A 21,487-nucleotide genomic window follows, 5' to 3' on the forward strand; every position below is an offset into this window, starting at 1 on the left:
TGGACGGGGACTGCGCACTGGAGGCCTGGTGCGTGGGGCTGGTAGTGGAGGTACCAGACTGGAAACACGCACCCCAAGGCTAGTGCAAGGAGCAGGAACAGGACGAGTTGGACTGGGCTGACGCACTGGAGGCCTGGTGCGTGGGGCTGGTACTGGAGATGCCAGACTGGATACACACACCCCAAGGCTAGTGCGAGGAGCAGGAACAGGACGAGTTGGACTGGGCTGACGCACTGGAAGCCTGGTGCGTGGGACTGGCTTTGGATACCCCAGACTGGATACACGCACCTCAGGGCTAGTGCGAGGAGCAGGAACAGGACGAGTTGAACTGGGCTGACGCACTGGAGGCCTGGTGCGTGGTGCTGGCTTTGGATGTGCCAGACTGGAAACACGTACCTCAGGGCTAGTGCGAGGAGCGGGAACAGGATACACTGGGCCGTAAAGGCGCACTGGCGGTCTTGAGCGCAGTACTGGCACCACCCTTACTGGATGGATGCCCGCTTCCCCCTGGCAAATGCGGGGCGCTGGCACCGCGCACACCGGCCTGTGAATGCTTGGCCTCGACGCCGTGCGCATCACCCCATAGCACGGGGCCTGACCAGTAACATGCTGCCTCCGGTAAGCATGGGGAGTTGGCTTGGGGCTTAACCCTGGCCCAGCCAAACTACCCGTGTGCCCCCCCCAAAAAAATGTATTGGGGCTGCCTCTCAGGCTTAAATGCCAATCGTGTACCCATATAACAGTCCCGGTCTTCGCTCCACCTTCGCCGTTCCTCCCTCGCTGTTTCCACCTGTCTCCATGGGAGGCGATCCCTTCCAGCCTGGATCTCCTCCCATGTGTAGGATCCTTTTCCTTCCAAGATGTCCAGTACTCCTTGTAGTCCACCTGCTGCTCCTTCCTCCGCTGCTTGGTCCGTTGGTGGTGGGAAGTTCTGTAACGGGCGTCGTACGTAGTGGACCACGGCGCAGCGGGTTGAGTGCTCATAGTGACTTTATTTAACACTGAACAAAACAAAACAAGAAAACGATCGAACGAACAGGATGCAGGCTAAACACACAGCTATGCAACAACAACTTCCCACAAAGGGACAGGTGAAAACAGGCTACCTAAGTATGACTCTCAATCAGCAACAACGATGTACAGCTCTTCCTGATTGAGAGCCATACCAGGCCAACAAAGAAATACACAACATAGACAGAGCATAGAAATACGAAATAAAGAACATAACCCAAAAACCCCGGAATACTCTAACCAAACACCCCTCTACATAAACACATATACTAACAAACCCCGAACCACATAAAACAAGTACCCCCCTGCCACGTCCTGACCAAACTACAATAACAAATAACCCCTTTACTGGTCAGAACGTGACACTCTCGCTCTCTCACTCTTTGTGCAGACACGGAGGGCTGTGAACACACGTGGAGGAAGTTCCATGGCCACTGCTACAGGTACTTCAGCCGCAGACACACCTGGGAGGACGCAGAGAAGGACTGCAGGGAGCACAGCGGACACCTGGCTAGCATACACACACTCCACGAGCAGGACTTCATCAACGGTGGGTGTCTTTCAATCATTACGACCTTACAGAATTTATAATGAAGTGTAGTCTCATGTTTTGGCACTGATCCAGAAGCCATCCCAGTTGGAGTTAGAAGAGGAGAGGGGAATAGAGGGATGGAGGGATGGAGGGAGAGAGTGATGGAGGAAGAGACAGAGGAAGAGAGGGATGGAGGGAGAGAGTGATGAGGAAGAGAGAGGAATAGAGGGATGGAGGGAGAGAGTGATGGAGGAAGAGAGAGGGATGAGGGAGAGAGTGAAGGAGGAAGAGAGAGGAATAGAGCGATGGAGGGAGAGAGTGATGAGGAAGAGACAGAGGAAGAGAGGGATGGAGGGAGAGAGTGATGGAGGGAGAGAGAGGAATAGAGGGATGGAGGGAGAGAGTGATGGAGGGAGAGGCAGAGGAATAGAGGGATGGAGGGAGAGAGGGATGGAAGGAGAGACAGAGGAATAGAGGGATAGAGGGAGAGTGGGATGAGGGAGAGACAGAGGAATAGAGGGATGGAGAGAGAGAGATTGATGGAGGAAGAGACAGAGGAAGAGAGGGGTGGAGAGAGAGAGATTGATGGAGGAAGAGACAGAGGAAGAGAGGGCTGGAGGGAGAGACAGAGGAATAGAGGGATGGAGGGAGAGAGTGATGGAGGAAGAGACAGAGGAAGAGAGGGATGGAGAGAGAGAGTGATGGAGGAAGAGACAGAGGAAGAGAGGGCTGGAGGGAGAGACAGAGGAATAGAGGGATGGAGGGAGAGAGTGATGGAGGAAGAGACAGAGGAAGAGAGGGATGGAGGGAGAGAGTGATGGAGGAAGAGACAGAGGAAGAGAGGGATGGAGAGAGAGAGTGATGGAGGAAGAGACAGAGGAAGAGAGGGCTGGAGGGAGAGGCAGAGGAAGAGAGGGATGGAGGGAGAGAGTGATGGAGGGAGAGATAGGAAGAGAGGGATGGAGGGAGAGAGTGATGGAGGGAGAGACAGAGGAATAGAGGGATGGAGGGAGAGAGGGATGGAGGAAGAGACAGAGGAATAGAGGGATGGAGGGAGAGAGTGATGGAGGGAGAGACAGAGGAATAGAGGGATGGAGGGAGAGAGGGATGGAGGGAGAGACAGAGGAATAGAGGGATGGAGGGAGAGAGTGATGGAGGGAGAGACAGAGGAATAGAGGGCTGGAGGGAGAGAGTGATGGAGGAAGAGACAGAGGAAGAGAGGGATGGAGGGAGAGAGTGATGGAGGAAGAGACAGAGGAAGAGAGTGATGGAGGGAGAGAGTGATGGAGGAAGAGACAGAGGAAGAGAGTGATGGAGGGAGAGAGTGATGGAGGAAGAGACAGAGGGATGGAGGGAGAGAGGGATGAGGGAGAGACAGAGGAATAGAGGGATGGAGGGAGAGAGTGATGGAGGAAGAGACAGAGGAATAGAGGGATGGAGGGAGAGAGTGATGGAGGGAGAGTGATGGAGGAAGAGACAGAGGAAGAGAGGGATGGAGGGAGAGAGTGATGGAGGAAGAGACAGAGGAAGAGAGGGATGGAGAGAGAGAGAGTGATGGAGGGCGAGACAGAGGAAGAGAGGGATGGAGGGAGAGAGTGATGGAGGAAGAGACAGAGGAAGAGAGGGATGGAGAGAGAGAGAGTGATGGAGGGCAAGACAGAGGAAGAGAGTGATGGAGGGAGAGTGATGGAGGAAGAGACAGAGGAAGAGAGGGATGGAGGGAGAGAGTGATGGAGGAAGAGACAGAGGAAGAGAGGGATGGAGGGAGAGAGTGATGGAGGAAGAGACAGAGGAAGAGAGGGATGGAGGGAGAGAGTGATGGAGGAAGAGACAGAGGAAGAGAGGGATGGAGGGAGAGAGTGATGGAGGAAGAGACAGAGGAAGAGAGGGATGGAGGGAGAGAGTGATGGAGGAAGAGACAGAGGAAGAGAGGGATGGAGGGAGAGAGGAATGGATGATAGGAGCATGGGAGCCCCTCCCAGTCCCAGAACGGACAGAGCTATCCTTTCCCCACTCGTCCTCCCTCATCCTCTCCTCCACAGACACATTTACCAAAAAGTGTGTTTAATTGCCTCGAAAATGGACGTCTCCACCTCGGTAATAAAGGGAGCACAGCCATTAGGAAGATTAATGGGCACCATAATGATGTTAATCAGGAACACCATGATTGAAATTCCATTACACCCAGATCTCATCAATGCAGCACTGTCCATAAAGATCTGGCTGCTTCTGCCTTCTGCTATGGAGGGATGAAATTGTGATCAGATCAGAGCTGAACCTCCCTGAGGGAATGGCTGGTGGTGCCTTGGAGACAGAATGCATGTAGAATAGGAGAATATGCAGAACTATTCTGCAGTAAATACTGCTGGTTGTCTTTTTGAATGACGGGTGGTGTGTGGGTGTGTTTTTCCCTGTCGCTGTTCAGATCTGAGCCATGACAACACCTGGATCGGCCTGAACGACAGAACAGTAGAGGAGGATTTCCAGTGGACTGACAACATGGACCTGGTGAGAGAGAGAGAGAGGATTACTCTTTTATCCTTATGTGTCGTAGCGAGGAGGTGGATTCAGCTAAAGGTCAGGGGGGAAATTGATAGAGTGAATGTGTCATTACATGTGTACATGTACACCCTCGCTCGCTGAATCACTTTCCTCCTGCACTACTTACCACTTCTATCTCCCTAGAGGCAGCTCCTATGTACCTGGTGTTATTTCAGAGCTGTCATTACTATACCTGGTGTTATTTCAGAGCTGTCATTACTATACCTGGTGTTATTTCAGAGCTGTCATTACTATACCTGGTGTTATTTCAGAGCTGTCATTACTATACCTGGTGTTATCTTACCTGGTGTTATTCAGAGCTGTCATTACTATACCTGGTGTTATTTCAGAGCTGTCATTACTATACCTGGTGTTATTTCAGAGCTGTCATTACTATACCTGGTGTTATTTCAGAGCTGTCATTACTATACCTGGTGTTATTTCAGAGCTGTCATTACTATACCTGGTGTTATTTCAGAGCTGTCATTACTATACCTGGTGTTATTTCAGAGCTGTCATTACTATACCTGGTGTTATTTCAGAGCTGTCATTACTATACCTGGTGTTATTTCAGAGCTGTCGGTCTATACCTCTGGAGAAAGACCATAAGTGTCGTTCAATAAAAGAGCACAATGAAACAGTCTGTTTTATACTGCATGGATAATGATGCTATCTACCACTTTCCTTTTTGTTCTGTCTGTGTTGTGTGACTGTGTCTGTGACTGTATCTGTGTCTGTGACTGTGTCTGTGACTGGGCCATGTGAATGTATCTATATCTGTGTCTGTGACTGTATCTGTGTCTGTGACTGTACCTGTGTTTGTGACTGTGTCTGTGACTGGGCCATGTGACTGTATCTATATCTGTGTCTGTGACTGTATCTGTGTCTGTGACTGTACCTGTGTTTGTGACTGTGTCTGTGACTGTGATACAGCAATATGAGAACTGGCGGGAGAACCAGCCGGATAACTTCTTTGCGGGGGGAGAGGACTGTGTGGTGATGATCGCCCATGAGAACGGCAAGTGGAACGATGTGCCCTGCAATTACAACCTGCCCTATGTCTGCAAGAAGGGAACAGGTGAGACAGAGAAAGAGGAAGGGAGGGAAGGGGGAGAGAAGGGGAGAGAGACTGAGAATCAAGAGGGGATGAAGAAAGAGAGGGGGCGAGAGGGACTGAGAGTTGAAGAGGAGGTGATATCATGTTTCTGCTGTACTTTAAATACATTAAAGAATACTTTAAAGTGTCCTCAATTTTAGCGATACCATTTCAGCCTCTTCAATCAGTCAGTCTGGACAATAGGTTGGCACAATACAGCTCACCTCCAAGCCCAGTCAGCTCACCTCCAGGCCCAGTCAGCTCACCTCCAAGCCCAGTCAGCTCACCTCCAGGCCCAGTCAGCTCACCTCCAAGCCCAGTCAGCTCACCTCCAAGCCCAGTCAGCTCACCTCCAAGCCCAGTCAGCTCACCTCCAAGCCCAGTCAGCTCACCTCCAAGCCCAGTCAGCTCACCTCCAAGCCCAGTCAGCTCACCTCCAAGCCCAGTCAGCTCACCTCCAGGCCCAGTCAGCTCACCTCCAAGCCCAGTCAGCTCACCTCCAAGCCCAGTCAGCTCACCTCCAAGCCCAGTCAGCTCACCTCCAAGCCCAGTCAGCTCACCTCCAAGCCCAGTCAGCTCACCTCCAGGCCCAGTCAGCTCACCTCCAAGCCCAGTCAGCTCACCTCCAAGCCCAGTCAGCTCACCTCCAAGCCCAGTCAGCTCACCTCCAAGCCCAGTCAGCTCACCTCCAAGCCCAGTCAGCTCACCTCCAAGCCCAGTCAGCTCACCTCCAAGCCCAGTCAGCTCACCTCCAAGCCCAGTCAGCTCACCTGTAGCTGGGCTTCCCACTTCAGACAGCTCCTTTAAACCACTACTACTGAGGGTCTTACTGTCAACCCAGGGGCTGAGAATTCTCTGAACATTTAATCCACAACAAAATGATCCTCCTTTGTGTGAAGCATTGTTGGAAGACTTTCACACACAGTTTTGGGGTTGTCTGGTAAAGTTACTGTGTCACATGATCAGGCCTCTGATCATGGGGCTGTGAGGAGTGTGAGACGCCAGAGAAGCCAGTGCTTATTTGAGCTGATGGTCCCTGATTTGTATTTGGGGCAGACAGAGAGACAGGGTATTAATAGCCAGCCAGGTAGGGGTTTATAGGTAGGTTGAGATGGCTGGCCAGAATCCAGAACTGTATTTAAGGAAATGGAAGATCAGGAGACTCTGGACTCACTGGTGGGTCATTTTGGCTACTGATTTAAAACTGGCCTCGGACTAGAAACAGTATTTACTTAATCTGAATGGTCACCAATAAGTTAGAAAACTTAAGATAAGTCACTCATGCCACACAAAAGTTTGGGGACCACTGCCGTAAAGTCAGATCAACTTTCCACTGTGGATGTGAAGGTATTTACTCTTTATGTTACATGTAGTATTTACAGCATGTTATTTCTCTCATTATACAGAGGTTTAACCCATAGCTGATGTCACACTGTCACAGGTCTTAATGGCTCCAACTGGAAAGCTGACTTTCAGTCAATCCGTCAGTGGCAGCATTCAATCTTCAGCCCATCTACACTCCTTCTTTACAGCAGAGCATATTCTGTCTTGATTCCTACTGTTTAGTGGTGTTGTTCTGGGGTCTGCTGCTCATCACTGGTCGTATGATGTGATTGGCTGATGACTGGCGTGTGGCTGACACTCAGGCCTGTTCCCCTTGAGAGAGAGCAAGGAGGCAGTATCCAATCAGAGATGCACGTCATCTGGGTAATTAGTGTTACCCATAATGCCGTGGGGCAGACCACAGAGCAGGCTGGCATGAGTCACCCTGATCAGGAGGATGGGCCGTGGCCGTGGTCACAGACACACACACACAAACAGAGAGTATTATCAAATACAAAAAATCTCATTAATATGCAGTTCAAAGTATAACGAGCAGTTGCCATACCAAGCGGTGATGTCCTGGGCCGTATACCCTCCCTCTGTAAAGCCTTGTGGTCGGACGAGCAGTTGCCATACCAAGCGGTGATGTCCTGGGCCGTATACCCTCCCTCTGTAAAGCCTTGTGGTCGGACGAGCAGTTGCCATACCAAGCGGTGATGCAGCCAGTCGAGATGCTCTCAATGGTGCCTCTGTATAACTTTTTGAGGCTCTGAGGGCCCATGCCAAATCTTTTAACTCAGTCAGGGTCTCAACTTACTGTTGAGAGTTAGAATAATAGAATACACAAGGTGCAATTTTGACATTTTGTAGTGCATCAGCAGTCACTTAATTAGCCCATGTCAGCAAAAACAAATTGATTGTTAAATGAGTCTAGCGGCCAGCTATCTAAACTCTTAGTCAGCATGGTAGAGTTACCGACCAGGTGGGGCCCATTGATTATTAGTTATCATATTAAAAATTTCTAACATTTGCCTCCACCCTATGGCAAAATGTGTAGAATAGCCTGAAATTATTTATAATATTGCCAAATCTTATCTCCACCCCATGGCAAAATGTGTAGAATTGCAGCAAACCTGCTTTAAAATGAGCCCCTCATGAGAATTTTTTGGTGGGCCCCACCAACCCATCAAAGTTGCCCGTCCCTGCACTAAGTCTTTTGACTCATTACATGCGCTGCTGCTACTGTTTATTACAGTATCTTTCCTGTTGCCTAGTCACTTTATCCCTACCTATATGTACATATCTACCTCAATTACCTCGTACCCCTGCACTTCGACTCGTGTTATTATTTTTATATTATTTCTCTTTTTTCTCTCTACATTGTTGGGAAGGGCCGTAAGTAAGCATTTCACTGTTCGTCTACACCTGTTGTTTAAGAAACATGTGAGAAATAACATTTGATTTCATTAGACTTTACTCACAGTTCACCTTAACTCAGCTGCCTGCCATGACAGCTGCAAGGCACGGCATTGGCTGGGAATGAAGCGTGCGTGTGCATGCGTGGGTGTTTGTGAGTGAGAGAGAGAGTGTGTGTGTGTGCGTGCATGTGTGTGTTGAAAATATGCTTGCGTGTTGTTTGTGTAAACATACCCACCTCACCCCAATCTAATCTGCTGAGACATGATAGCCTCTAGGAGTAGCTTCAGCCCACAGGGCTCGGAAAGTACTGGATGAATCCAGGCTCTAACTGTCTTCAGCTTTCAAAAGAACACTGCATCAGCCTGACACACACTCCTGCTCGCCTGCCAGCCATCCCCAACCTAGACCCAGTCAGTAAGTGCATATCTGGGTTGTGTTATGGAGCACCATGTCTGGTCCTGTGTCTATTGATCTGTTGACACCGGGCACTAGTGTTAGTAATGTCCCTCCTAGTCTCTGCTACTGCACACTGAACACAGTGAGTAATAAACTGGGGTTTTCTGGTTGGCTGAATTTAAGGTGTGAGCCATAGCAGCAATCACTGTACTGGCAGTCTAAACAAACGCTGTTAACACAATTTACTGATTTTTAGCACTATTAAAAGTGGGGTAATCTGATATGGCTAGCCATTATTAAGGTGTCTAATTATATGGCTAAGTAATATCATGGCTATGCGATTAGGGTAGCTCAGTTAGTAGAGCATAGCACTTGCAATGTCAGGATAGTGGGTTTGATTCCCGGGACCACCCATATGTAAAATGTATACAAACATGACTGTAAGTTGCTTTGGAGAAAAGTGCCTGCTAAATATTATAAATTATTTTATTGTCATAGCCTACAGAAAATTAAGTAGAATTCATGGCACTATGGTTGTGAATAGTAGTTTACCTTGGCTCCCGTGCTGGCTCATCCGGATCCCTCTTTGACGTTCATAGTGAAGGTGGACACGTCCGAGGCTAGGATAGGAGCTGTGCTCTCTCAGCGCTCGGGTACGCCACCAAAGCTCCGCCCCTGTGCCTTCTTTTCGAAGAAGCTCAACCCGGCGGAGCGAAACTATGACGTGGGGGACCGGGAGTTGTTGGCTGTCGTCAAGGCTTTGAAGGCGTGGAGACATTGGCTTGAGAGGGTTAAACACCCTTTTCTCATCTGGACTGACCACCGCAATCTGGAGTACATCCGGGCGGTGAGGAGACTGAATCCTCGTCAGGCAAGGTGGGCCATGTTTTTTACCCATTTTGTTTTCACCCTATCCTACAGACCAGGTTCCCAGAACGCGAAGGCAGACGCACTGTCCCGGATGTATGACACAGAGGAGCGGCCCATGGATCCCACTCCCATACTCCCGGCCTCTTGCCTGGTGGCACCGGTAGTGTGGGAGCTGGACGCGGATATCGAGCGGGCGTTACGTGCAGAGCCCACTCCCCCCAATGTCCAGCTGGGTGTCTGTACGTTCCGTCTGCTGTCCGCGACCGTTTGATCTATTGGGCCCACACGTCACCCTCCTCTGGTCATCCTGGCATCGGTCGGACAGTGCGCTGTCTTAGTGGGAAGTACTGGTGGTCCACTTTAGCTAAGGACGTGAGGGTTTATGTCTCCTTCTGCTCGGTGTGCGCCCAGTGCAAGGCCACTAGGCACTTGCCCAGAGGGAAGTTACAACCCTTACCCGTTCCACAATGGCCGTGGTCGCACCTGTCGGTGGATTTCCTAACGGATCTTCCTCCATCACAGGGTAACACCACGATCCTGGTCGTTGTGGATCGGTTTTCTAAGTCCTGTCGTCTCCTCCCTTTGCTCAGTCTCCCTACGGCCCTACAGACTGCGGAGGCCCTGTTTACACATGTCTTCCGGCACTACGGGGTGCCTGAGGACATAGTATCTGATCGAGATCCCCAGTTCACGTCAAGAGTCTGAAGGGAGTTCATGGAACGTCTGGGGGTCTCGGTCAGCCTTACCTCGGGTTTTCACCCCGAGAGTAACGGGCAGGTGGAGAGAGTGAACCAGGATGTGGGTAGGTTTCTGCGGTTCTATTGCCAGGACCGGCCGGGGGAGTGGGCGGCGTTCGTGCCCTGGGCAGAGATGGCCCAGAACTCGCTCCGCCACTCCTCCACTAACCTCTCCCCCTTCCAGTGCGTACTGGGGTACCAGCCGGTTCTGGCACCTTGGCATCAGAGCCAGATCGAGGCTCCTGCGGTGGATGACTGATTTAGGCGCGCTGAGGAGACATGGGACGCTGCTCATGTGCACCTTCAGCGGGCCGTGAGGCGCCAGAAAACCTGCGCAGATCGCCACCGCAGTGAGGAACACCGGGGGACCAGGTCTGGCTCTCGACCCGAAACCTGCCCCTCCGCCTGCCCGGCCGGAAGCTGGGCCCGTGGTTTGTGGGGCCATTCAAAGTCCTGAGGAGACTGAACGAGGTATGTTACAGGTTACAGCTTCCCCCCGATTATCAAATGAACCCCTCGTTCCATGTGTCTCTCCTCAGGCCGGTGGTGGCTGGTCCACTCCAGGAGTCTGAGGTGCGGGAGGTTCCTCCGCCCCCTCTGGACATCGAGGAGGCCCTGGCGTATACAGTTCGATCCATACTGAATTCGAGGCGTCGGGCGAGGGGCCTTCAGTACCTCATAGAGTGGGAGGGGTACGGTCCGGAGGAGAGATGCTGGGTGCCGGTGGAGGACGTGTTAGACCCATCGATGCTGCTGGAGTTCCACCGTCTCCATCCGGATCGCCCTGCGCCTCGCCCTCCGGGTCGTCCCCGAGGCAGGTGTCGGCACGCTGCTGGAGCCGCGCGTCAAGGGGTGTACTGTCACAACTTCCGCCGAGGTCGGTCCCTCTCCTTGTTCGGGCGGCGTTCGGCGGTCGACGTCACCGGTCTTCTAGCCATCGCTGATCCATCTTTCACTTTCCATTGGTTTTGTCTTTATTTTCTACACACCTGGTTTTCATTATCCAGTTACATGTTCATGTATTTAACCCTCTGTTTCCCCCATGTTTGTTGTGCGTGATTATTTCTATGTTCAGTTCGGTTCATGATGGCTGTTTTTTCCACGGGTGCTGTGTTCACCGTGCGTAATGTTTACCGTTGGTTATTGGTCAAGTGTATTTGTTTACCTTGTGCCTTTGTTTTTTTGAGTAAAGTACGTTGCTCACTCATTCTGCTCTCCTGCGCCTGACTTCATGCACCAGCTACACAAACCTTCTGACTGATAATCTGTCTTGTTTGAAGATATTCTGACTTGTTTCAAGCCTTTATTTTGGTGAAAGTAAGCAAAATGATCTGCCAGTGCACAAAGATAATTTGTCTTGGTAAAACACCATTTATCTTACCCAACTTGTATCAATCCTTTTTTAGGTGAGGTCTGTCCTACAGTGGGAACTTTACAGACTGACTCCCCCTGGGCCGGTACTGCAGTCACAGACCAGTCCTCCCACTGGGCCTGTACTGCAGTCACAGACCAGACCTCCCACTGGGCCGGTACTGCAGTCACAGACCAGACCTCCCACTGGGCCGGTACTGCAGTCACAGACCAGACCTCCCACTGGGCCTGTACTGCAGTCACAGACCAGACCTCCCACTGGGCCTGTACTGCAGTCACAGACCAGACCTCCCACTGGGCCTGTACTGCAGTCACAGACCAGACCTCCCACTGGGCCTGTACTGCAGTCACAGACCAGACCTCCCACTATGGCCGTACTGCAGTCACAGACCAGACCTCCCACTGGGCCGGTACTGCAGTCACAGACCAGTCCTCCCACTATGGCCGTACTGCAGTCACAGACCAGACCTCCCACTATGGCCGTACTGCAGTCACAGACCAGACTTCCCACTAAGGCCGTACTGCAGTCACAGACCAGACCTCCCACTGGGCCTGTACTGCAGTCACAGACCAGACCTCCCACTGGGCCGGTACTGCAGTTACAGACCAGACCTCCCACCGGGGACGTACTGCTGTCACAGACCAGACCTCCCACTGGGGCCGTAATGCAGTCACAGACCAGACCTCCCACTATGGCCGTACTGCAGTCACAGACCAGACCTCCCACTGGAGCTGTACTGCAGTCACAGACCAGACCTCCCACCGGGGACGTACTGCAGTCGCAGACCAGACCTCCCACTATGGCCGTACTGCAGTCACAGACCAGACCAGACCTCCCATGGTGACGTACTGCAGTCACAGACCAGACCTCCCCCTCTGGCCATACTGCAGTCACAGACCAGACCTCCCACTGGGGCCGTACTGCAGTCACAGACCAGACCTCCCACTGGGGCCGTACTGCAGTCACAGACCAGACCTCCCCCTCTGGCCATACTGCAGTCACAGACCAGACCAGACCTCCTACTGGGGCAGTACTGCAGTCACAATGCTGGGATACCTGGAAAATACATATTTCCTCCCCTTCTTCCCTCCTTTCCTCTACTCCTTGGAGTTATTACTGATCTGATAGTTCCACATTAATGTATGTCATACGGACCTCTCATTTTCACCACGTTCAACCATGTTTCAAATGAGCGATCAGCGATTACTTCAAGGAATAGAATGAAGGATTTACTGTAGTCAGCAGATGGGTTGTTGAATTGTAACTGTCTGGGGTTAGTTAATGTACTGAGGGCTTTAGGTTTCAACTGCAGGGCTGCCATCTAGGGAATGACAGAGGAACTGCACCTTCACCCCCAGTCAACCCTCCTCATCCTTCGTCTCTCATTCGTCTCCCTTCTAATCCGGCCAACGAGAAGCAAGCGTGGGTGCATTCCTAACACCTGTCACACACTGTGGCCCCTAAGGCCCCTGTCCCCTCTAAGATAGTTTGTGCATAATGAAGTTGCCCCTCCACACTGATCTAAGGTCAATTTTGTGTTTTCCTCCTGAATAGTGAATGCTAGATTTGATGGAGGGTAAACTGACCCTAGATCTGGTCCTATGGGGAACTTCTAGCCAGACCTGAAAGGTCAGTGAGTCAGTGTGAGGTCTCATGGGGGACAAGGGCATAAAAGGGACATGCACCCAGGCAAAGAATGACTGTGTGGATGTACACTACTGTGAATGCTGGTAATAGACATCATATTATGACCTCATGTCCCACTCATCCATTGCTGTGCTTCTATCTCTCCCTCTCTCTCTCTCTCCATTGGTAGTGCTGTGTGGGAAGCCACCCAACGTGGAGAACGCCTTTCTGATTGGCCGTAAGCGGTCCCGCTATGACATTCATTCATTGGTGCGTTACCAGTGTGCCGACGGGTTCCTCCAACGTCACGTCCCCACGGCCAAGTGTCGTGCCAACGGCAAGTGGGACCGGCCCAAGATCATCTGCACAAAGTGTGAGTGACCAAGACCATTAAAGGGTTACATTTCATGTCTATGGGGTTAATGCTCAAACAACAGGAGAGGAAAAGACACGACAATTAGATCAGATTCAGTAGGAATACAAGACTCTCCATAGAAGTTGTAGCATGTTCTCTATTTTGAACAGCTTTTCATCAGATAGAGGTTGTGTGATGACGGTATTGTCCTTTTAATGTAGATAAAAGTAAGTTATAGCTCTTTTTCTGTGAGATTGACAGCCAGGGGTTTGGAGGAATGCCAGAAACACCAATAAGAAACATTTTATTGTACCATCCTCCCATAGAGTAATAAAAGTCACTCTGCAGAACAACGGCAACATCCATCTTTCTTTATGACAGCAGGATCTTTCATATTGTAGGGTGATATATTTTATGAAGTCATTAGAAACCTTATTCTCCTTTCACCTTTCAAACGGTGATATTTATTTGGCTCGTACTGATGTAATGGATGGCTGCTGTTTAAAGTGAAAATATGGAGCCTTGTTATTTGTTTTATTCCGTGCATTTTGAGTGCAATGTTGTTTTCCTGCCATCGTCATTTGTTAGTCATCATTATCCTGGCAAGGTAGACTTTTTGTTGGCAAACCCAAACCAGGACCAACGGATCCAATTTGGCAGCACAACATAGGAAGGAAGTGGCTTACTCAGGCCGTGAGTGGGAGAACAGTCCTATGCTAATACATGTAGAGAGCTCGGCGCCCACACTGTTCAATGTAAAGTAGAGTAGACACTCAGAGCTGAGTGGCTGATGTTGAGAGCTGTATATCTGTGGTGTTGACTTTTCATCCCCCCCTCCCTCCTCTCATATACCTCTCTCACTCTATCTCATCCTTGACTCCCCCCGTTGCTTCCGCTCTACCTGTCACACACCCCTCTACTCCCTCTCATCCGGTCTCGCCTCTCTCTTACCCCTCACTCCTCCCCTTTCACCCCTTTCAAACCCTTCTCTCTCTAGCCCGGCGAGCCCACCGCTACAGACGGCACCATGATCACAGCGGGCGACGGGAGCGTAAAAAGCACAGTAAACACAGCCATGGACACGGTGAGGGAGGCCACCACGGAGGAGACCAGGGCCACAGGCACGGCCATGGACACGGAGTCCACCACGGAGGGGACCAGGGCCACAGGCACGGGCATGGGCACGCTCATGCCCACATCTGAACCAAAAGCCTCCACTGCCCAAACCTCACCTCACTGCCCAGTCTCCCTCCTCTACTGCTCTCTTCCCCCTGTCTACCCCCTCTCCTGCCCTTTTCCTGACCCCACAGCCTGGCTCCCCGAGCCAGCATGTATCATAATCAACTCTGAGGCCTGACAGCCCACTGCTAGGCCTCACTGAGACAATAACAATCCCTTTGTACTCTTTTCTTTACCTTCACCACTTTCGTTTCCTTTCATTTATCCCTCCCCCTTCACGACCTACTGTCATCGAGTCAGTGAGTTCCCAGGATACGGGGCTTTGCTCACCTAATAAAGCTTTTTTTTACATAAACAATCGTGGAGGAGGAGGTTTAGTACAAGCTGTAAATAGTGACAACATCATTGGAATCAGAAGTCGAGGAATAGATAGATACATATATCCATGTTTTTCCATGAGTCTTCATTTTAACACCTTTATTTTTAAGAGACTTGTTGTGTGAGTGTATTTCCCGACTTTGCTGTTTTTGGTTAGCTCTTTGTAAGACATTTGACTTAATAACCTACAACAGTTATTCTGAACAGATTGACATGCTTTGCTTTGACACTGGTGCTTGTACTGATTGAGTAGCGTTGTGTTTCATCATTGTAAGACAGACACTTTGGACTGGGTGTGCTAGGTGCACAGAGGAAAACAGAGACAACTCACAGTTAGCTGTATCTGAGTCAACCTCACGCCACCGAGGTCAAATCAAATCAAATCAAGCATCCACAGCAGTCCTTTTTAAAGCTGAACTGGAAATGTTACTTTAATCGTTTCTTCTAACAATATCATCCTACTGTATGTGTTGCCTTTCTAAGTCATTCTGTGTTCCTGCTTAAGTACTAGAGGAGATTGCTAGTTGGTAGTGGAGAAACCCAACCCAGAAAAGCTGTTACCTTTGGAACTGACCAGATTAAGTCTGGTTTTCCAGCTAGCTAATAGGCAATGATCCTTCATTAGAATCCTCTCATGCCTATCACCACACTCTCCTATTCCATCTGTGTCTCTAAATTGAAGGTCTGTTCATCATCTATCTTAGAGCTTTACTTCTCTGGCCAGCTGAAGAGAAATTGTTCTGTCAGACTGTCAGAGAGAGAGAGAAGGACATGTGGAGAAATAGAGAGAGAGAGAAAAAGAGAGAGGAGCAAGGCATCCGGACTCTTAATTACAGTTGGCCCCGTTCTCCAGCACATCAAACAGAGGGACGACAGGGCTCTCTGTGCAGCCGTCGGGTACAGAGCTGGGCCCATAATTAGCTTCAGAAAGTACTGCTAATAGGACATGGGGCCATAAAGTCGGGATGACTACCAGAAGAGACCTGGGCTGGGGGGGGGGGGCAAAGAACCAGAGCTGTTGGAGAAGGCAGAGGTGGCTGGGTTCAGAGCCCAGTCTCAGTGAGGGTTGTGTGGGGTTAACAGTAGGGCGACAGGACCCACAGAAGATGCTAGAAAAATTATAGATGGTTAGAAGAAATAAAGCACTTTTGTATTTCTGGACATGGAGGCAATCGGCTGTCGTTCACATTGTTTCACAATAGTACTCACTCCAGGTGTGTGTCCTGGTTTTAAACAGGTCTACTGCAGCCTGCAGCCCGGTCCGGCTGGGATGAGACACGGGACACCTCCTCTCTGCTGCCGCTAGAAAATGAGACACGTTTTATTTTTCACTGCAGGGTCCGACTGATTCTCTAAAGCTCCTTTATCACCTTATACAATTCCTCTGAGCTTACATCCCCCTCTTTCTCTTTCTTTCTCTTCTCTCTCTTTTTGCTCTCTTTCTCTCTCTCTCTCTCCCTCCCTCGCTCCTCCAGTTCTTCCCTTGTCTTTCATCCTCAGCCCTTTATCCACCTTGTCAATGACACAGATGGGGAAGAGAAAGAAAAGAGAGAGAGGCTCCATATCAGTACAATTCATCTCCCTTAAAGCATGCTTAATTAATGAAGAGGTTATCATCCTGACCTTTGTCCCTGGCTGTGATGACAGTGGCTATGCTCTGATGGATAGGGAGCCACAGGCCTTTCACAGCACTCAAGCTCTGACGTCTTTAACATGTCAGTCTAATACCTGCTTTTTTTCTATCCGTCTACTATTCCAGACATTCCAGACAATGGATTGACTATGGGTGGGTGGGTGCTCCTTAGGCATTTAAATCAGCTGAGATTCTCATAGAGAAAGCGTGATGACTATGATTAATATGGACTTAAGCAGGACAATGCGTGTCTGTCTCTCACAGTAATACGAGGGACAGAGTGGAGTGTGTGACAGGAAGAACAAATATGAACAGAGGTGATTGGATCTCTCTCTCGCGTAACAGAACTATAAAACTATAACAAACAGAGACTGGGCTTGAATGAGGTGTGAGGTTCCAATCAGATGTTGGATATGATTAGGGAGTAGAGATGGAGTCCTGGTTGTTTAATAGGACAGTGGAGGCTGACCAACATGTCTTGCTTGGCTGGTAGTCATCCTCTAGTCTAGGAGGATGCTGTTATCTCCCCATCAGACCAGCTGGTTATTGCAGGTCTCCTGGAGCAATGGGTCAACTCAGCTCAATGTGCTCCGTGGATGGTGTCGGCCTGCTCTGATGCACACAGATATACCCTCAATCTCTGACACTCTCAGACACATACTCTCTCTCTCTATCATAGAGACACATACTCTCTCTCTCTCTATCATAGAGACACATACTCTCTCTATCATAGAGACACATACTCTCTCTCTCTATCATAGAGACACATCTCTCTCTCTCTCTATCATAGAGACACATCTCTCTCTCTCTCTATCATAGAGACACATTCTCTCTCTCTATCATAGAGACACATTCTCTCTCTCTATCATAGAGACACATACTCTCTCTCTCTCTATCAAGAGACACATACTCTCTCTCTCTATCATAGAGACACATACTCTCTCTCTCTATCATAGAGACACATTCTCTCTTTCCCTATCTGACCCACTCTCCCACTCTCTCTCACCCTCTCTTTCTCTGACACATACACACACGCTTACACACTTTCATCATGATATACACCCTCTCTTCAGCTTCAAACACACACACACAGCCACCCGTTTTCTCCCTCTCGTCCAGCCGCCCTCCCTCTCCAGCTCTATAGTCTGATGGCCTGAAGGCAGACAGACGGCCGACGATGGGATCGCTGCTTCATTTTGATGAACCTTAATCATGAAGACGAGTCACTAAACAACTGAGGTCGCCCACAGCTGTCTGCTGCCGCGGCACGGCATGGTCGCCCACAGCTGTCTGCTGCCGCGGCACGGCATGGTCGCCCACAGCTGTCTGCTGCCGCGGCACGGCATGGTCGCCCACAGCTGTCTGCTGCCGCGGCACGGCATGGTCGCCCACAGCTGTCTGCTGCCGCGGCAAGGCATGGTCGCCCACAGCTGTCTGCTGCCGCGGCACGGCATTGTCGCCCACAGTTGTCTGCTGCCGCGGCACGGCATGGTCGCCCACAGCTGTCCGCTGCCGCGGCACGGCATGGTCGCCCACAGCTGTCTGCTGCCGCGGCACGGCATGGTCGCCCACAGCTGTCTGCTGCCGCGGCACGGCATGGTCGCCCACAGCTGTCTGCTGCCGCGGCAAGGCATGGTCGCCCACAGCTGTCTGCTGCCGCGGCACGGCATGGTCGCCCACAGCTGTCTGCTGCCGCGGCACGGCATGGTCGCCCACAGCTGTCCGCTGCCGCGGCACGGCATGGTCGCCCACAGCTGTCTGCTGCCGCGGCAAGGCATGGTCGCCCACAGCTGTCTGCTGCCGCGGCACGGCATGGTCGCCCACAGCTGTCTGCTGCCGCGGCACGGCATGGTCGCCCACAGCTGTCTGCTGCCGCGGCACGGCATGGTCGCCCACAGCTGTCCGCTGCCGTGGCACGGCATGGAGAGAGAGAGAGAGAGAGAGAAATCCATTTCACTTGCTTTGGCAATGTAAACATATGAGTGGGAGTGGGAGAGTAGTGGGATACTGCTTAATTAGAACTGCATCAGTGTGGTGTCTGTGTTTCTGCACTCTGCACGGTTGGCAAACTGGGAGTGTGTGGATGAGTAGATGCGCAGTCAGGTAGCGTGTGATTGGATCAGAGGGTGGAATAATATGAGCAGAGGAGAAGTTCACTTTCTGTCATCTGTCTCAGGTAGCAACAGACAAGCAGCCTGAAAGGAAGAAAACTCTGTTAGCATTCTGAAGCACAAGCTGTAATGAGACGTTAACCTTGCCCTTTTGTATTTACGTTGTTCTGGGAGTGAGAGGAGGAGGACAGGAGCGAGGCAGGAGCAGGGAGGAGAAGGGAGAGAGCACTGCCCTCTATTTAATCTGGGCCCTGCGTAAGCTGGAAACATCCATCAATGACTACATACACTGCTTTAGTATGACCAACGTGTGTATCTCATCTTCATCTCCTCTCCTCCTCTCCTGTCCTCATTTCACTCCTCCTGTCCTCCTGTCCTCTCTCCTCCGCCCCTCCCCTCCCCTCAGTGCTGGTGCACAGCAGCCCATTGAGGGCAGTTAATCCTGACACTAAACCCCAACACCACACGACTCTCTACTGTAGCTCACCGTCATCTTTCTACCATGCTGCAGGTGAATCAGATGACAGCTCTGTAGCAGCAGAGGCATTAAAGCCACCGCTGTGTCAGTTCTGTCTCCAGCCCCTCCAGCAAAAGGAGACTCAGCGTAGCGGCAGTCGCGTGCTGAGGACACCTGCTTTCTGACTGCTAGAGAGTAGCATCACCTGTTATGGTATTAACCCTAGGAGAGGAGAATGACATTCCCGCTATGAGCCTGAGAAGCTGTAGTAGATATGGATGTTTTTATGAGATCATTTTTGCTAGATACCATCCATATCAGATGTTAAACTTCGTACATCGACAAGCTGATCAGACTGGGGAATAACTATTGAATCTGTTGGCACTGCAGACAGACAGCTCATTCATTTCATGGTTAGTCTGTCTGAGGTACTGTTAGAGTGTCTGTGAGACTTGCAGCATGACTTGATAGGCCTACGGTAAATTGCTGGCTGGTACCTAACCTACCTATCCTCAGTGTCTTTGCAAGCTGACTTTTTGAACTTCATTTCCAGGTTCATTTGTTTTTGAGTTACCAGACATTATTCTCTGTCCCTCACTGTGTGTTTTTAATCTACTCCAAAACAACATTGTGTGTTTGTGTGACTGTTTTGACCCCAAGATCAATTCCTTCTGTTTTACATGATATTCCCATAGCAGAGAAATGGTAACCCATAGCTACCAAGCACTGAGTATTCATTAGTTATGTGAACTAACTATGTTGGCATCCTAATTGATGTACAATTCCCTTACTAGACCAGAATTTGTTTTATCTGGAGTGTTGAAATTATTTCTAAGAATTAGCTGTGAAGAGCTTATTTACCCCTTTTTGTATGTGGTTACATACAGTACAGCTTTACATACTGTTAACTGAGTTAACATTTTGTCACTGTCAAGAAACCAGCACTTGTTCCGAGGAAGGAAGCTACAAACTGAGAGAATGGGAAACGAGGGGTCCAGACGCGTAGCAGCCAAGACCACAAATCACTCCTCTTCTCCTCTTGTCCTTTCCTCCTCTCTGTGATGTAAATACTTTTTTTTATCCTTTTGAACTCTGGGTGTGTTTGTTGCTTAGACTCGCTGGACCATATTCATACAGTCTCAGTACCCAACGCTCCGTTCACCAGACAGATGGAAGAAACACAACACTGTTTTTATGCCGCTGCTGCCACATCATTAAAATGAGAGGATCAACACTTCCTATGGTGAGCCTAAAGTGACACATTACAGTTCTGATACCACACCGCCTCCCCCAGAATGCAGCAGCACTACAAGGACTACAGTACAAGCACAGATAGGTTGTGTGATGATCCTGATGATGAGACAGACTGTGTGAATCTGGTCCTCAGGTATTCATCCGTATTTATTGATGTTCTTATAAATTCCAGTCCTATCATATTGTATGATATTCTTTACAAGACAAATGATCATTAAAAAACTTTGATTGGATCCGTTATATGGCTGTGTGTGTGGTTATATAGATTTAGATTTTGGGACGTTGGTCTGATACTGTACACCACAGTCAATGATGCACTGTGTGGCCGTGGTGATCAGATCCATGGTAAGATATGGTAAATGGAGTCTTTTCATCAAATGTTGGCATTCAAGTTTTTTGAAAGATACAAAATCAGAAATTCTGTCAGAGAATTGACTTTTCCAAATACTGTATTGTAAAACCAACGCTTAAACGTTTTTTCATTGAAATATGTCTCCTTCATTCCTTCATAAATATATATTTTTTATTTCACTTTTTTTGACAATAAACAAAACATGCATAGACAAAAACAATAGACAACTGAACATCTACACACATACGTCTCAACAAACATTAATGACATAACACTTGCTCAGACCCACATGTTCCCACCATATCCACACCAGTGCTTGTAAGACTCTGCCCCATATGACTTCATATTGTGTTATGTTGTTTCTGTTTGTAGCCAGATTTGATCAATATTTAAATAAAGCATTTGATTCTTCCATTCTCTTAACGTTGGAGTATCATTTGACTTCCAGTATTTAAGTAATAGCTTCCTCAATATAAGTGATGAAAATAATATTGTCCACCTATCCACCAAGCTAGAATTCGTAACATATCATACGTTTTGATAATGAAACATATTGTACGTTTTTCAAATCATGACATATTGTACATTTTGCAAATTTGTAACATATAACACGAATTGTAATTTGTAAGATATCATATGAAATGGGTGATGGACATCCACAAATTAAAACATAACATACGAAACGTAATGTATCATACTAAATGGAGTCTTGGATTTGCATACATAATAATACGAAATGCTCTGAGACCAGGTTGAAATTCTATTCATTAGTTTATAATGGATTAAGCATACATTTTCTCTTTAACTGTAATTTAGTTTGTTATGTTGCAACACTCCCTCCATCT

General features: G+C 49.4%; 1 protein-coding gene across 1 annotated transcript in view; it reads left to right on the forward strand.

Moving 5' to 3' along the window:
* Positions 1–15,831, forward strand: part of ncanb (neurocan b) — a 248,427-nt gene extending 232,596 nt beyond the window's left edge. The window contains exons 12-16 of the mRNA XM_045697231.1: positions 1,403–1,561; positions 3,969–4,051; positions 5,018–5,162; positions 13,114–13,296; positions 14,276–15,831. Of these exons, the coding sequence (XP_045553187.1) occupies positions 1,403–1,561; positions 3,969–4,051; positions 5,018–5,162; positions 13,114–13,296; positions 14,276–14,481 (776 nt within the window). The 3' untranslated portion in view covers positions 14,482–15,831. The remainder of the gene's footprint in view (positions 1–1,402; positions 1,562–3,968; positions 4,052–5,017; positions 5,163–13,113; positions 13,297–14,275) is intronic.
* The last annotated feature ends 5,656 nt before the right edge of the window (positions 15,832–21,487 follow it).

The sequence above is a fragment of the Salmo salar genome, chromosome ssa16 (assembly GCF_905237065.1).
Source record: "Salmo salar chromosome ssa16, Ssal_v3.1, whole genome shotgun sequence".
In the NCBI taxonomy this organism is placed as follows: domain Eukaryota; kingdom Metazoa; phylum Chordata; class Actinopteri; order Salmoniformes; family Salmonidae; genus Salmo; species Salmo salar.